The sequence below is a fragment of the Micropterus dolomieu genome, linkage group LG04 (genome assembly GCF_021292245.1).
Source record: "Micropterus dolomieu isolate WLL.071019.BEF.003 ecotype Adirondacks linkage group LG04, ASM2129224v1, whole genome shotgun sequence".
Lineage (NCBI taxonomy): Eukaryota > Metazoa > Chordata > Actinopteri > Centrarchiformes > Centrarchidae > Micropterus > Micropterus dolomieu.
In genome coordinates this window covers 9,238,832-9,255,320 of record NC_060153.1, presented here as the reverse complement: position 1 = coordinate 9,255,320, position 16,489 = coordinate 9,238,832, and the positions used below count along the sequence as shown (strand labels likewise).

At 40.8% G+C, this 16,489-nt stretch overlaps 1 protein-coding gene across 2 annotated transcripts; it reads right to left on the bottom strand.

Annotated features, from left to right (window-relative positions):
* Positions 1–954: 954 nt before the first annotated feature.
* Positions 955–14,466, bottom strand: dkk2 (dickkopf WNT signaling pathway inhibitor 2). Of its 2 annotated transcripts, none has more exons than XM_046047436.1 (4): positions 13,967–14,466; positions 5,009–5,159; positions 4,332–4,463; positions 955–3,009 (listed from the first exon to the last, which is right to left on the bottom strand). In XM_046047436.1, the coding sequence occupies exons 1-4, from the start codon at positions 14,168–14,170 to the stop codon at positions 2,759–2,761; spliced, it is 738 nt and encodes a 245-aa protein (XP_045903392.1). In that variant the 5' UTR covers positions 14,171–14,466; the 3' UTR covers positions 955–2,758. The 2 variants fall into 2 exon arrangements, with proteins under 2 accessions (XP_045903392.1, XP_045903391.1); XM_046047435.1 differs by having other exon boundaries at positions 5,009–5,162; positions 13,967–14,463.
* Between the last annotated feature and the right edge of the window lie 2,023 nt (positions 14,467–16,489).

Genomic DNA, 16,489 nt, shown 5'->3' with positions numbered 1-16,489 from the left:
CCATATATCATATTATACAAATGAGATGAAAAAGTGTAAGCGTTCTCTACCTAACCAAACATGTCCTGCACTTTTTTTTTTTCTGTAAGAGGAGCATATCAAAGCATATTGTCTATAGATCACATCTGCAAAGCATCAGCCTATAATGGGTCTTATGAAGTCGTATTTGTACTCCAAGTGCAGATACAGTCTGTTGGTGGTTTTGGTGACCCTTGAACAGTTTCAGGATTTGCCGCATCAGTCATTTTAAATTATGATTATTTCATCTTGGATTATACAGGCAATTGAAATAGCAGTGTATAATCTCAAATATTTTCACATTCATTATGTTTAAGCACTGCAAGCTACTTGTAACAATTTATGGGTATGGCTTTAATGTAAACCTTTATGGTATAAATTCATTATCGTTATGCTGGAAGTGTAGTTGCTCTAGTAATAATATAATTAATAGATGTAAAAATACAACAGTTTTGGTCATTTCACAGGAGTTCTGATTTCTATTTTTGTGGGGTTCTTTTTTTTCTTTCTTTGGTCTTCTGTGGGTGGGGCTTGGATGGAAATAAGTGATGTGCTTCCATATAGTCCATATCAAGGATTTGGCAATTTTGAATCAAAATCCAATGACAAATTTAGCAAAAAGTTTGTGATTAAACCACACTCACATTGTGCCAAGGAGGCAGATTAGCGGTCCTGTTCACTAACAAAGACAACTCCTTTACTGTTTTTGTTATTCAAAGAAACAGAAATTGGCAGCTTGTTAAGTGACATTCTGCATGTCTGAAACTAGCCTCACTGTCCTCTCAATAAGTACATGTTTTTGTGACTTTTATTTTATTATTCTAAATGAATGAAACATAATGAATAATGTAAGCATGTCTCATCTTAAGTTGGTTTTACCTCATGTCTTACAATATAAAAACAAACGACACAAGAAGTAATAACCAGTCCTGCGTAACCAATGATACAAAATACATTCTTTTAATTATTAATCATTGTAAATACACAAAACAAATCAATGTGAAGTATTAACACAAACACTATTTAGTGGGATATACATCTTGACACCATTTACACAAAGTATTTTGGAAATTAATGTGCTTGTCTCTCTTTTAGGAATCACCCTTTTGATACATCCAGTCTGTAATATCAGTCAAAACTATCTATGCCTTCCCCTTTGCCTACACACACAGCTTTTATAATTTCAACTACATTACTTTCAGTCTATCCAACTGTGCTCATCCTATTTCATCACTCATTACGCTTCTCACCTAGATCATTTGCTGCAACGTTTAAGATTCATATTTTTATTATATGTACATGATATACATTGATTCTTAAATACATTTTCAATCTTTCCAGTCTATTTACAATATAAGAGCTTATTGATATTTTAAATGGTTACAAAATATGAGTAGTTGATGCTCTAAAAACATTAAAGCAAAAAGAGGAAAATGTGATGTTATACTGACTATGTAGGTAACAAGTGGTTGTTTAAAGAAGTTGTACTGGGGGATGGCGGGGCTTGCTTCACCTCCAGTAAAGCAAATCTGCACAGGAAGAAGGGATGCAGTCATATTTGAAAAATACAAAAATAAACAGGGCTTTGTGCCATCAACAAAGTGTTCATTCCAACTGCAATTCTCTCTGAAAACATCAAGTTTATGGAGCATATTTGTAACTCTAATCAATCTTCTCATGTCTCCATTCCTACTGGCTTTGTAAATGGAAAAAATTGCACTTCCATCGTATCCTTGAATCCTGCTCATGAGATTGGAAAAGCAGAACCATTCTCGGTCTGGTATCAGAACCACTAAGTCTGCGGCAGAGCACTACCTCAGTGCATACTGTTTTAACCCACACAGTTGTATCACAATAGACTGCAGCTGGATCTGACAGATCAAACGAGGTTTACACAACGGACACAATACTTTATCTCTCTTCTTGTGGCTAAAAAGCGGGCAAGAAGCTAATGTCCCAGATGAAACTCATCACTCAGATGTAAATGATCTTTCATTCTTTGGTGTAATAGTATTATGCATCACATTGAAGTCACAGGATGCTGTTAGACAACACAAGTCAAGCCCTGGAGTAAACAGTGTATGCAGTAAGTTCCTGATATGATATGACTGGTATCTATTGGGTAATAGCTGAATTCTTCAAGACTTAAAACAAACAACTTGAAGAGTGACATATTTAAATTTGACAAAAGATCAAGATCCAGTAATGAAACACAGAATATTACACATCTGATCTTCCACTTTGGAGTTTGGTAAGGAATGTATTGTGTAGTGAAAATATGGCTTGTCTGTAAATAGTCTATTTGTCTTATTATTATTATAGGTTGAAGCTTGATGAAAGACTGCTATGTCTGTTGCCTCCATCCAGAAAAGGTCCGCACCAATCACAGCATCTACTGACTAACCTTGTGGCTCCCTGAAGGTCATGAGAATGTGTAAAAAGTTTGTCGTATTTGTGAGCAAGCACACCATGAGCTCAGTGATCTCGCAAACCCATGAGGTGTATGTGTGCTTGCGTGTGTGAGGGTGCGTGTTCGTATGTGAGCGCAGAGATGGACCACTCACAGCAAACACATTAAAGCAATCCCATTCGCTCTCCACTTGCCGAATAGTGAGCTTGAACCCACGCACACTGTTCTGTCTCTTATTAGTCTCTGTCTTTTGCTCCTTTCAATATAGCCACAAACTTTCCCTCGCAGATGGAGACAGAGGCCTCTACGTCGACAGCAGCTGCCTCCACTTCAGATCTTCTGGCACATGTGGAGTCTGGACTTGGATGAGGAGGTGGCGTCTTTCCACACCTTGCAGGAAAGGCCCTTGGCACAGTCACAGCGCTGGAAGATTTCCAAGCCGTGAGAGCCTTTCTTCCTCTGCTTAGTGCACACCTCTCCCTGCCTCAGCACTGGCTTGCAGATTTTGGTCCAGAAATGGCGGGCGCAGCAGTAGCCCTCCGAGCAATCGGATGAACGCAGGCAAGGGTCGCCCTCATGCCCTAACAGAGGAATACAAAAAAGAAGACTGATAAGTGGTGTACCAGCAGACAATAAATCTCCAAACAGTATAACATTCTGTATGTCTGCTTAGAAAAACACAAACAAAGGTTTCATCAGAGACATAAAAGAAATACATGAAATTATAAACCATCCAGCTATAGTGCGTCAGTTAAATAAAGCAAAGGAAGTGTACGATTATTGCTCATTAAGCTGTTATGTTTTCCATACGGATACGTTTATGAAACCCTTTCTTCACATTTCAATTCAGATTGCAATATGTGTGGCCATTTTGGACACAAAAGAAATGCATGAAGCTTTCAACATAAATCAAGCGAACAATTTGCTTATTCTGTATATTAACCATATCGTCCTATCTGGTCTGAGTCGAATATTTCTGGCAGGAGGTTAGCATTACTCTTATGAATGCATAATTAGCACAATTTAGTCATGCAGGTTTTTTCTCAGAAACGCTTTTAAATGTGTATCGCCTCTTGCCAAAAGCTGCTTCACCAGTCATCCCGTATCACTGATAAAACCACACTTAGTTATTAGTTATTTCGATATGAAGTTTCAGCCATCAGCATGATGGGCTGCTAAGCCTGGCTGCTTCCTTCGTTGCTTTAACACCACTGATTTTTTTGGGGTGGATTTTTCTCAAGCAGTGACTTGCATGAGGCCATTATAATAATGTTTAAGGAGAGGGAGTGAGTCAAGCACAAATAAAAGTCAATGGCCTTATTTATAGCAACGTTTAGTAGCCCTGCTATTTTCACATGGATTTTAGCATCACAGCCTGCTGTCTTGAGGGTGCATTTAGAGTTGAGTAATTTAAGTGTCTCATTAAACATATTGCTTCATGGATAAGCCCTTACATTAACTTAAATCAGGTTGCATGAACGCTAAGCAGGGGACTAAAAGAGTTATTAACTGTAATGGTGCCAAACCTGCATTCTATGGGTTTATTGGTATCATACAATGAGTGCTGTCAATGAAAGTGTTTGTATGGCTTTATGTAGGTGCAGAAACAGCAGGAGCATTGTGGTTTCTTCTAAGCTCCTCGTGCTGTGTTTTGGGCACAGACATTGACATACGAGCAGAGGGGTAATTATCAACATAGTTTGTGGACTGGCGTCACCCATGAACTCTGTAGGACATGCAGACAGTGAACAACAGGAAGATTCAGCCACCCAGACCAGACTCAGTGAGGATGACAGCAGAAAAGATGAAAGAAAAAAAGCAACAATGACAGTGTTTAGAGATGGCAGCATTTCCAGTGGACATGTTTTAACAACGACATCAGAGACATGCAATCAAATCTTACCTTTAAGTGAAATCTTAGCGTGTGCCTTCCCACTCTTCCTCCAGTTGTGGTCTTTGGTGGAGAGTTTGTTATGCTCATCTAAAGCTGAGATGTGAGGTGAGAGCACACTCTCAGAGATAGGGACGCAAATATCTGCAGACAGACAAATACAAAGGTCAAACATGACAGAAAACAACACCGACTCTGCCTACTTACTGCACATAATAGATTGGCCAACTTGAATAGTTAAAAGACCAGAACAATATGTTAGCAGCATGTGTTAGTGATTGCTAAATGAGGCTTTTCAGGAGAACTAACTGGAACTGTGAAGGCTGGTTACCTCCTGAATGTGTTGGTCAGCTAAGTCAATTAAAAACAAAGAGCACACATCCATGCCGTTTATATTGTTCATTGATGAATGCCTTCCAAAATGTGACTATTGATTTCTAACCACTGACCAACTATAGTTCACAACTCTGTCTGAAAGCATGTGTTCAACATTATTTAAATGTATTGGCTCCTTCACTAAGTCTCTGGTCTAGATACTGTGGTACTGTTTGTTCAGTGACCTGAAACAAGTCACTTTTTCCAGATTATCTACATAAGACAAGAAATCAGATCTCTGACACGTATCGTACAGTCACAATATAAGTGAAACTGATGTGCACTGAAATGTGTTTGTGTGTGTCAGTACGTACAGTTACTGCAGCGGTTCCCAGGACAGCACATGGCATCTCGATGGCAGCGCTTCTTCCTCCTGCGGCAGGTGAGGCAGCGAGAGGGAGCCTGTTGAGGGCTGTGGCAATAGCTTCCCACACTGCACTCCTTATCACTGCTGCATGGATACGCCTGCTGAGGAAAAAGATGCATTTACTCAATCTGTGAAAAGATACTGTTAATTTGCTGGGTTAATGAAAGATCCTATATGGCAAAAATGCACATTTGTCTAAACAAAGGTGTGGTTAAGGTGTATAACTTCAGGGATATCAGACTTTTATATCAATAGGATAAACAGCTCTTCCTGAGTCTAACTGTAAACCTTTGGTTACACTTTGTGGGAATGTATGGTGCCTGATATAACTTTGTGTTGACGAGATGGCATTTTCTATGGGCTGCACAGAGCTCTAACCCAGTGAAACACTTCACAGCATGTACAATGTGGTAGGTGCATGATTGTCGATAAGAATCGAGCACTGAAGTGCAACGTTGGTGTCAATGTGGTTGCAGTTGCTTCGCCCACCTGCTCAGATTATGTCAAAGGTGCATGTCACAAGGTGCAGTCATGTTTTGTTTTATTTCCGGGGCTTTACAGCATGAGCTCTTCAAAAGCTCCCCTACCCTTTTTGTAAATGATGCAAAAAACATTGACCTTTATTTATTGTTAAATTTTGACTTTTATTTATGTGCCTAAGGGTGATAAGACAATATGAAACTCTCTCTCACACACACACACACACACACACACACACACACACACACACACACACACACACACACACATACACACATATGTAGCTGTGGCATAAACATAACTTTTCCTCTTAATTACATCATTCAGAATGGCACACATCAAAATGCCATTTTCTGGAAACTGTCCTGGGCTGGCTGGTGGACCCACCCCTCCCATAGCTGTATCTATACGATCAAAAATCTAATGTCATGAAACAGTCCCTTTATATTGGGCATTGGATCTTCTTGGGATTGTAAACCAATGTGTTATCTCCTCCCAAATCAATTTAATTAAATAGGGCGTATATTTGATGTGATTCTGTATCTCCCACACAAGGACATTAGTGCCCTGTTGCAGAGGGCACCACTGCTAAAGAGAAAGAATGTAGTGGATTCTTTTGGTCACAACCCAACAAACCCCTACTTACCCAGAACTAACACAATAACTGCATTCCTTCTAATTCCACCGCAGTTGCACCATGCACCTCAGGTCGCAAAATTAAAATTGTAGCAGTTAAAAAGCCAAATAAAACCCTTGTTATGTTCAGGTTAGAGGTCCCTGGAGACCAGAAAATCAGAGGACCCAACCCAACTAAAACAGGGTCATGGTGGGTACACACCCCCATTCCACATCAGTTCTTAAATTGCTACGTAATATTGCCGAGTTAAACTGCTCTGCAATTTGCCATGTTAGAAAATTGCACATTTTACTTTAACAGCATTTCATTTTGTCAAGGAGGCAGTCAATCCAAGAATATCTCATGATAGGCTACTTTATTTTTATTTGTATGCACTTAATGTATATAATTGAATGTCACTGTTTCAGGAGAGAAATGTCACGTCCTATACTGACGGAAACAAAGTTACTGTAATAATAAAGATTGCCCGGCTGGTTACTCATTGTTTATGGTTTGAGAATAACAAGTATAATTGGTTTTAGAAAGAGACGCTGCTGTTAAGTTTTACAAGTATAATGTTTGATGTTTTGGACAAAACCAAATGCCACTCACCTTCACTGTATTGAGGTGGTGTCAGAAGTCTCAGCAGCATGCAGATGTGCAGAAAATGCTGACAAATATAGCCAAAACTCTCTTTATGGCTAGATACAGTTGGGGGCAAGTGGGAAAATATGTTGGTTGCTTGTTTTGGGTGACTGTAGGCTGTGGTCCCTCTGCAGCCAATTTTAGTGGACAACATGTTGTAGGGATTAGCATGTCTCTCACTGGTGTGGTCTTTTTTTTCAGGTCAAAGACAATGGAGTCATTTGAATTTCCAAATCCTGAAAAAAACATTTCAGTTTCTCTCAATTTGTCTCAAAGTGTTCAGAGGCTTAATGAGTCTACAGGCATAATTGAGGGGTAATTACTGTAATCATACTCCTTTATAGTCAATTTGGCTTCGTTTTTGCTTTAGTATTTCTTGTTTTGACACTGAAAGGTTGAGACATATTCTGTTGTCCAGCAAAGCACACAAAGAACCTTTAAGTCTGTTCCGTAAATGCACTGAAATGGCCACGCTAGGAAAACCACCACCTTAACAAACAAACATAACATCCACTGTCCAAAGCAGCAAGAAGTACAATTAGAGTCAAGCTCACTTTTTCCATAACAAGTGTGTGCACCAATGGGAAATTTTACTGGAACCGCTGTCTTGATATAATTCCTTACACATGCAAGTCCTGTCGCTGTTAGACTTGGAGCAGGAGCAAAGGAGTTTTGACATAAATTCTATCGCAAATCAAATGAACTCCCCAGACAAATGAAACAATGTCACAAATTTGCACTGAACTTATCAAGAGAGAGATACATTCTGAACAGCTGCAAGAAAACATCAGTGCTCTGGCTCATGTCCACATCCGCTGGGCGAGACACATCAAAGGTCAGGCCACTATGTTTCTCCAATTGCTGCACATCATATTTATTTTAAACCATTCAGTTTGATTTTGGGGTATTGTTATTACAACAGAAGGGCTGAGTATTGAGACATTTTCACAAAACCTATTTAAATATCCAGATAAGAAAAAACAAGCAGGATATGGATTCTGACTGTGTAAATTATGTCCAGTGCAGACTGACATTAGAACAACATGTTTTGCTGGCACACCACCACTGGTACCACAACCACATTTAGCTGGCACTGCATTGACAGATCTGATTTAGTGTGGCTTACCACTGACAAACATGGAACAATAAACATGAGAATGAACAAGGAAGATGTTTAAATCAGAGTAAAACCATTATAACCACAATAAATAGCCAATTCCATTTGAGGTATAAAGGTCAGCTGGCCATGCCCAGAAGAACAGGCTTTAACTGTACATGAATGTACTTACATATGTTCAAATCAGCACTCAACAATATCAATATTTCAGCACATTAGAAGTTGTTACTCAATGTGCGTGTGCTTCAGAAAGTACAGACTCAAAATTAGACTTGTTGAACAGATGCCATACTGACTTTCTCGGGCTGGAAACAGCAATGATACAGGCATAGAAAAATGAGCAGGAATATTGAACTGAATCCATCATTTTGAGAGATTCCCTTTATAGCAGATGCTTGATGTGTTGATGAAAGTACCAAAGCCCTGTTGTTTGATAGATTCTAAATATTTCATTAATCACTACTGTTCTCAAAATTTTTAAAGGCCTCATTTGAAAGGGAAACGCCACCATTTGTGTACACGAAGACCAGTATTGTCATGGGGAGTACTACCCAGCAAGTTGTATAAAGCCTTGTGCCTATAATGTGGTTCTGGAGGACCTTTCAAAAATCTGAGAAAATAATCCTGGTGGTGTCATTAGAGTTATCTTGCTACGGGCTAAATGGAGAGTAGTATGTGAAAAACTGTTGGTTTGAAGGACATGGACACTTGCCAGGCAGGTAGGGTCTAATATATAATGGCCATCAAGTTGCATTATGGGAAGAGTAGGTCTAGGATTTTGGCCATTAGGCAATTAGCCTAACTTAGTATAAAGACTGGACGCAAGGGAAATAGCTAGTCTGGCTCCTCTAAAGCTCACTAATCAACATAATGTTTCTCCTTTGTTTTTTCTGTAAATTACAGTTACAGGAGTTACATGGTGTAAGTATTTCTTGACGAACAACGGTTGAGCAGTTGACGCATAAACAGAAAGCTCATTCTTGACCCACCCTACACAGCAGCAGCTAGCTCGCTGCAGAGGAGTAGCCAGCAGACAGATTTCTGTTGCTGCTTATTTCTGTGCAGCGTCTTCACTGGTTACGTAGCAACATAAATCAGTCCACTTAATAGGTTTTCTAGAAAATTTTCCTACGTCTTCCTCAGATGTTGGAGTTTGCTTTAGCTTTAAGATTTATGTCAAGGGTTTGTGTTCTTTTGGCAAACTACTATTTCCAAAGTCGAGAATGAACTTTCTACCTCATCAGGTTTTCAATTTTCAGTTTTTGTCTCAACTGCTCATTCAGAGAAACATGTACATCACCGGGGGCTATTGGTGTAATCACAGCTGAGGAGGGACATTTGCTGGAAATATGGTCTGAAGACAAGTTCAAGAAAGTGCAGTGGGAGTTCTTTCCCTGACATGAAAAATGTGCTGTTATCTAAATATGGAGACAAATGGGCCCAGCCACGTGCTGTAGTACTTCATACTACCTGCTCTGATTCCTATCTGTCTTTCTAGCAAGAAGGCTTGGATTGATTACAGTGCATATCGATAGTGACTGATGGAGGGGGTGGGGTGGGGTGGGGGGAGTGGAAGAAGAAGAACGGGGCTCACCTCTTCCATCACAGCTCAGACCACAAGACAGTCCTTTGAAACCCAATGATACAAGGCAGACCCCAAAAATCATGGCTGATAATCTTGCCTTATCTTGTCTTGTTTTAAAACGCCTCATTCGCAACTTCTGAGGGAAGGCGCTTCATTAGAAACGGATCTTATGCATATAGCATCTTTTTTCTGTTGCTCCCTTATTTTCCTTAGACAGCCTTCACACATAAAAGCATAGACTTGGATCCTGTGCAGGAAGTGGGTTGAAAATTATGTACTCTGCAGCCTCACTTGGTATGCTGGTGAGACGATAAAGGAAGAGACAGACAGAGAGCCATAAGGGAAGCCCCCGGACTTGTCCCATGCTGCTCTCGTGCTGGTAAAGCGCCGTGGCTTTGAAGAAGAACCTTAAATGTGCGGGAGCAACAATCTACAAGGGATTTACTGCAGGATATACAGGGCTTTGAACCCTCCCCCTGGTCTTTGGGTCCCTTATTTACCTCTGCAGTGTCATTCCAAAGTGCTGATATAATTCGATAGAAGTTCTCTGCATTGAATAAAAATAGCACAAGGTACGTCTCTTCTACATAGTTTGAGTCTGAGGATTTAAAATTTCAGGATAGTATGAAAATGGGATGGTGAGGGGGGAAGAACCTTATTAATGTCTTCTTTGAACCCTCCCTTTGACTTACAGAAAAACTGCACCACCTAAGTAATAAGAGAAGTTTATACATGCTGTACTTACATTGTTTTTGTCTGTGACAAAAGCATAAAAATCTCCAGTGAAGCTTAAGTAAAGGACTTCTTCACACACTTAATACACAAGCCACACTTTTGGAGCTTCGTATTGTGATTGCACTTGACCTTCAGAGATCAGGCACGTAACCTGAAACTGTGAATGGTGTTAATGAGTGGTAGGGGCCCTACAGAGTCAAATAAACGATGTCACTGCATAAACAAACTTCATATGCCCTGAAAGCACAGACAGCCAATATCACATTACATAGGGATGGCTGCGCACAAGTCACGCGTACAAACCATGTCTTAAAATGCCAGCTTGGCGTCTTTCATCACTCAAAACACATGTGTTTATGGGCATATCCCTAATCCAAAGTCTCCAAAAACTAGACCCTCTTTAAGTTAAGTATACATTCTGAGTTGATCTTGTTCATCGGACACAAGGAGAGGCACGCAGTCAGCATACATGACTGCTCTGTTCAAAGACTATCAAAGGAAAGCGGAAAGGCTGTTGATGGTAATCTAGGAGGTGGGCTGCTTTAAAAGGTGTAATCCTGTTGAATGAGAGGCGCACGGGTCTCTTCTCATTAAGAGGTACAATTACAGTAAAGGAGGTTTCCAGAGGAGGCCCCAATTGGCTTCAGTGTAGGACCCTCACAGCGCCCAAGGGACCCACAGACTGGAAAGGCCACAGACTGAAGCCGAAACTGAGCCGAGCGCTAACAAGCACTCACACCTCTCCCTGCCTTTTCTCTCTCTTTCTCAGCTCATTAGGATCACCTAGCAGTCATTTTATGTTGGTGGGGGGACGTGGTTTTACTTTTATAAGCAGAGCCCTCAGAGACTGGTTGTTAAAGTAATCTCTCTGTCTTGAATAAAATAAAACAACTAGTTAAGGCTGACTGAACAGCTACTGATGTTTTACAGACACGTACTGCACGAATGCCACCACGCTGTCAGTTCCCTTGTGGGATCAGAGGTTACGGCGGTGAGCATTGCCTGCCCATGCTATCCATTTCTCTTGGTTCCCTTCCAAGGAGCCAACAGTGCCACCCACGCGCGGCGGCTGTCAAGGTCTAAGAGGCGTACATTTTGGTTTTGTCGGTTTTACTCCAGTCAGGCCGATGTGAAAAGGGTGAGACAACGGGAAAAAAACACTCAGCAGTTTGCACCAACCGAACACCCAGGGATAGCCAAAACCTGACCCTGGATTGTGTGTGATTAATGTAACCCTTATTGCCAAACGGTGTCAGCAGCTACAGGAAATAAAAGCACATTAAGCTGTCAAATGCTTCCTATAACCAAATGTTCTGAGCAGCATTTCTAATCTGAAGGCTAAAACACCAAATTCCACTCTTGTTTCCGGCTGCAGCAGCTCGTCTCCATTGGGTGGCTGGACTCTCCCCTTTGATAATTTGCTTTATTTGAAAGTAAGACAATGAGGGCAATTTTGGGGGAAATTTATTGCAGTTTTGTGTAACTATGAGAGATTTTCAGGCCCCCCAAAGAGCTGCCTCACACCGTGTAGAAGTTGTCTATTTTTGTGTTTGACTGTGGACGAAGAAGAAAGAAAGAAGAAAGAGTTTTAAGAAATGGCCGTGGTGGTGAATTATTCAGATTCTCACTGGCAAGCTCACAATCGCTCACATCCTGAACCCCCTGTGAATTCTCCAGAGGTGTGAGAATCTGCCAGCTATTCCTCACCGATTCTAACAAACACAGCAGCATGACAACTTGTCCATAAATCTACTTGTAGGATATCTGCACTGAGGTTTCCCATAATGCAGATGCCAGAGGAGAAATCTGAGTTGATGCATGCCCATTTTCCAAACTTACACCCAAGCCCTAATCAGCAGTAATTCACTTCACAAATGCAGACAGAGATGAAAATGTTTTGATGAGCCTACTGTCAACCACTTTGGAGTGAAAATTACTCTGTAATGTGCTGTTTTGTGCTATGCAACCTTTTTCAAGTCATTTATTATCATTTTAAAATCTAAGGTAGAGGAATTGCAGTTGTACAGTCCCTGTGATCAAGCGTAAACTAAATATATGTTGCACTTTGTCATTACAGCCTCATGGAGAGAGCAGACTTGTTATCTTTGATTTATTCTGCTCATAAATGGCCACTGTATGGTGAGATGCAGAAGGTCAGTGCAGTCTAGTTGCCAGCGTCAAGCCGCATATCTGGCCATGGCTGAGCTGCGGCTGTTACTTTACAACTCTGGAAAACATCCTGGCAGCCAGAACACATACACACACACGCACACAAACACACAGACACATATATATATACCCCCGACCTGCCATAAATGCTATTAGCCATCTTCATTTAGACACACTCCACTCCATACCATGACATTTTACTTTTGTAACAGTATGGTGGTCTCTGTGATATTGTTTCCCTCTCAGTCCACTCTTCCAAACCGCTCCAGATTAATGCAATGGCAAAGATGTAAGCAGGCGTTCAAATTGAGGTCTGGCAGGGTTGCTTGAGGTTGGATCTCCACACTCCGCAGAGGAGAGAAAGTGGCTTTTCCATAATTTCTTCTGTCTGAGCTGGATGTCAGAGCGCTGCTCTCAGCACTATGCGCTTCACAGATATCCAACACTATCACTACTTCAAGTGATATTACAGACAGCTGAACAAACCAAATGTAAACATAAGTAAGTGTTACATCTAGAGGGTGAGACCACAAGACAAAAAAAGTTTAAAAATATAAGGACAGGAGCAATCAGCTGTTTCAGTGAGCTCACTGTCTACAGGAGGGAGATGTGGCAGTGCCATCTGCTGCTCGAAAAGATACTTTGAGGTGTCAACAGCAATTCTGAGCTCCACATAATCAGACCCCTACATGTTTGATTAAAACTTACAGGTCTGTTGGCTTTTGTTCGTCTTTTGTTCCTCTTGTGAGAAATCATTTGGTATATGGAGAACGCTACTTTCCCAGCCAAGCAATAAATGTACAGCTCTAATTTCTAACTTGATAAAAATAACTCATAATGTTCACAACTTTTTATGTTTGCCAGAATGAAACCTGCCAACTCTTCAACATTTTTGATCCCATGTTGCCTGTCAAACTATAGCAACATGGCACTTTATTGAAACAGCAGGAATTGATGACTCTTTGAGTGGGTATTAAGTGGTGGCTAAGAGTATCCCTCAGAGGCCCCACAGTTAGAATCTCATAATCCCAGCAAGCGTCTGGACCACTTTAATGACACTAAGACCCAGACAGAAAATTACCCCAAGTGTTAACTTTTTCTCACATTTCTGCTGGCATTAATGATTTACTGTGGAAGTGCGCTGCACCCGACTGTGGCGTCAGGTCTGAGAGGCAATTAGGGTTTATGAGGGGTCCAATCCCTGCAATTTCCAATAACGATGCACACGTGAGAGATTCTTTATTTAAAGCATAGGGCTATTTCACTCGTACACCTCAAGATAGGCACAGTTTTGGAGACGTCCCGCACAATTATGGGGGCTTGTATGTATCAACGGCAACCTCATAATTCAATTAAACGAATAAAAAGAATGCTCTTCTTCTTAGTCATGCTTATTAGAATACGTGAACACTACTTTTGGAATCGTCAGGTTATTATTACAACAAAAAATAATGTATTTCCCTGGCTCTAATACTTTTACCTAATTTCAAGCCGGTCGTAAATGTGGGCCTGATGTATCCATTTATAAGTCCTCAGACAATTCAGTAATTAAAATTACCTGCGCAAGGATGTTATATTTCTTGGTGATCCCGCTGTGGACAGTGGCGGAGCGGTTTGTTGCCGGTGTAGGTGACTCTTCCAACAGAGCTGGCTTGATGGAGTTCGCCTTTGGGCGCGCCTCTGATATTTGAGATGTCCCCGTCTTCAGTGTAGCGACGAGAAACATCACAATACAGCATCTATTCCAGGTTAAAACGACCATCCTTGAAAAAAAATACTGAAATACCAAAAAAAAAAAAAAAAGAATCACGAGAAGAACCTTAACTTTGCGCCGCAAAAAAGTTTCTAAATGAGAAACGTGCGCACTGTCAGTGTCAGAGAGAGACAGTAGTAATGAGGCCAAGTTTTTGTTCCAGAAAATCAGATTTTCAGAAAATTAACTGTCATCGACACAGTTATCTAAAAAAAAAACACACAGAGAGCCCAGTGTAGAGGGGAAACAATGACGAAGAGAAGATCTGTTAAAATACTGATGCTATGACGGTCAGATAGAAACTTGACAAGGGGTTTCGACTCTGTCTCTGTCTGGCTGTGAGTGAGCACTTAGTCCAGCAGCCTTGTGTTTTATGATCTCGGATACTTTCTTTTTATAGGATTCTAATGAGTTTGCTTCCTCCGCCCCTATTCACCAAGAATGAAACTGATCTGTGTGCGGCACTGCTGCTTGCGCATCGTCGTCTCGACACCGGCACCAGGAACCCCGTTGGGAGAAAGCTATAAAATTATACACTGTGTATTTTAATTGGTCGCTTGACCCTTTTTACTGCGAGGCGGTTGGGCGCGTAGGAAATAGGGGGTAATGTCAGGGTAAGGCTGCTCGAAAGAGGGTTTCATTATTCATTATCACAATTAGTTTGTGTTTCTAGGAAACTGTTACCTGTTTGCGTGAAAATCTAAAATAGTCACTGTCAGCTTCAAAAGCAAAGCGGCTCATTAGTTACACATGCAGCCTAGCTGGTTTGTCATTCAAATGATGCCCTGACTTGGTGAAATATAAATAAGCAGGAGGCGTTCAGGGTCAATTTAACCAGCATTCCGGAATAACTTAGAATAAAAACAAATCTGATAACCATTGTTTTCCCTCTGTGGGAAAGGCATCCCTCATGATGCAAGGAATGCCAATGGTGATAAAGTTAGTGATATAAGTATTATAGAGGCTCCTTTGTTTGATTCTTAGAGCCTTGTATAAGGATAAGTTATATTCATGTTGGCTAGATAATACATGTGGAGGCACAATGAACTCTTTCAGTTTCAGGTAAAGCCTTTTGGAAGAATAATGCATTTAGTACAGGGACACAGGTTCTGTCTGGAGATGATTCATTTTGGTGATGTTATCAGTTTTTAAACTCCAGCTATTTGTAAATGGATGCATTTTACTGCAGTTTTCCTATATGTATGTTGCTGTCATAGGTGCTATTATCAAACAGAAACAATACCAGGACTCCTAGCCTCCTGAAGCTGGAAAATATGATGCACAAATAGAAAGTCAAAGCACAAAAGCCAGCCTTATCAATGTAAAAAAAAAAAAAAAAAGGGGGCCAGTCACCAAAACCATCTTTCTCTATCCCTAATAATGCTTTAGTCTTCACACAAGGTGGAAATATCTATTCAAGGCTGGAAGCTTGACTGGGCTGGGATGAAATCAGTATACCGGTAAAGGCTTCTGACCTCAAAAGCGATCCATCACAGGCTACAATTCAAAGTGTCAAGTTCTTTTGTTGAAGACAATGGACAACGAACTGAACTGGGGAGTGGGAGGAAGTATTGGACTTGTTTGATGTAACTGTAGCTGCTCAGAGGTGATGCTATTTTAGCCACCTTTGTCACCTGAGAGCACAATGATTTACCTTGAAAGACATCAGACACAGAAACACATTTTTAAAGAAAATCTTCCATTCTCAGAGGAAAAGTGACCGGCTGGACATAAAGTTTGTATATTTCAGAAAATAAGCTTAAACTGAATAAGTACCACTGCCATTGTGAAGATTTCATTAATGTGTTCTGTGGGATAAATGAAAGATTATGTTCAAATAACCAAGCAAAACAAAAACAACGCCTCACAGCAAAAAGGTTCATTTATTCCAGTTGGTGATTCCAGCTGGATTTTGTCTGCCTTCAATGCTGCTGATTAAACAGCTGAAAAAGTCCCTGAAGACAGTGAAAGTGGCTCAAAGTGAACCAGAGAAACAGAGAAAAGGGGGATGGGGTTGGTTTGGAGTACCTATGGAATTTCACACACACACATTTATCACTTTAATAAATGCAAGCAGAACAGAACTTAAAATGACATATTGCTGCAACTCTCGAGGATAAAAAGCCGTATGCCGTGGAGATGTCCGGAGGAGCCACAGCAGATGAGATGTGACAGGCCTGGGTAACAGATGATAAAGTATCTCAGTGGAGGGAAGGTGATGTGTATGGTTTGGACAGGGAAGCTTCTGGAGGGTTCTTCATGTGGCAGACGTTTTTAGGGCTGACATTGTGAGAACGCGCCCCTGGTGCTTTGTCACTGTTTTCAACA

Excerpts from the sequence above, each read along its gene's own strand:
- dkk2 (XM_046047435.1), bottom strand. The coding sequence starts at position 14,170 with ATGGTCGTTTTAACCTGGAATAGATGCTGTATTGTGATGTTTCTCGTC. Across the intron at positions 4,464-5,008 it reads TGGGAACCGCTGCAGTAACT|ATATTTGCGTCCCTATCTCT; the intron begins GTACGTACTGAC and ends GTCTGTCTGCAG. Across the intron at positions 3,010-4,331 it reads CGCTAAGATTTCACTTAAAG|GGCATGAGGGCGACCCTTGC; the intron begins GTAAGATTTGAT and ends TTCCTCTGTTAG.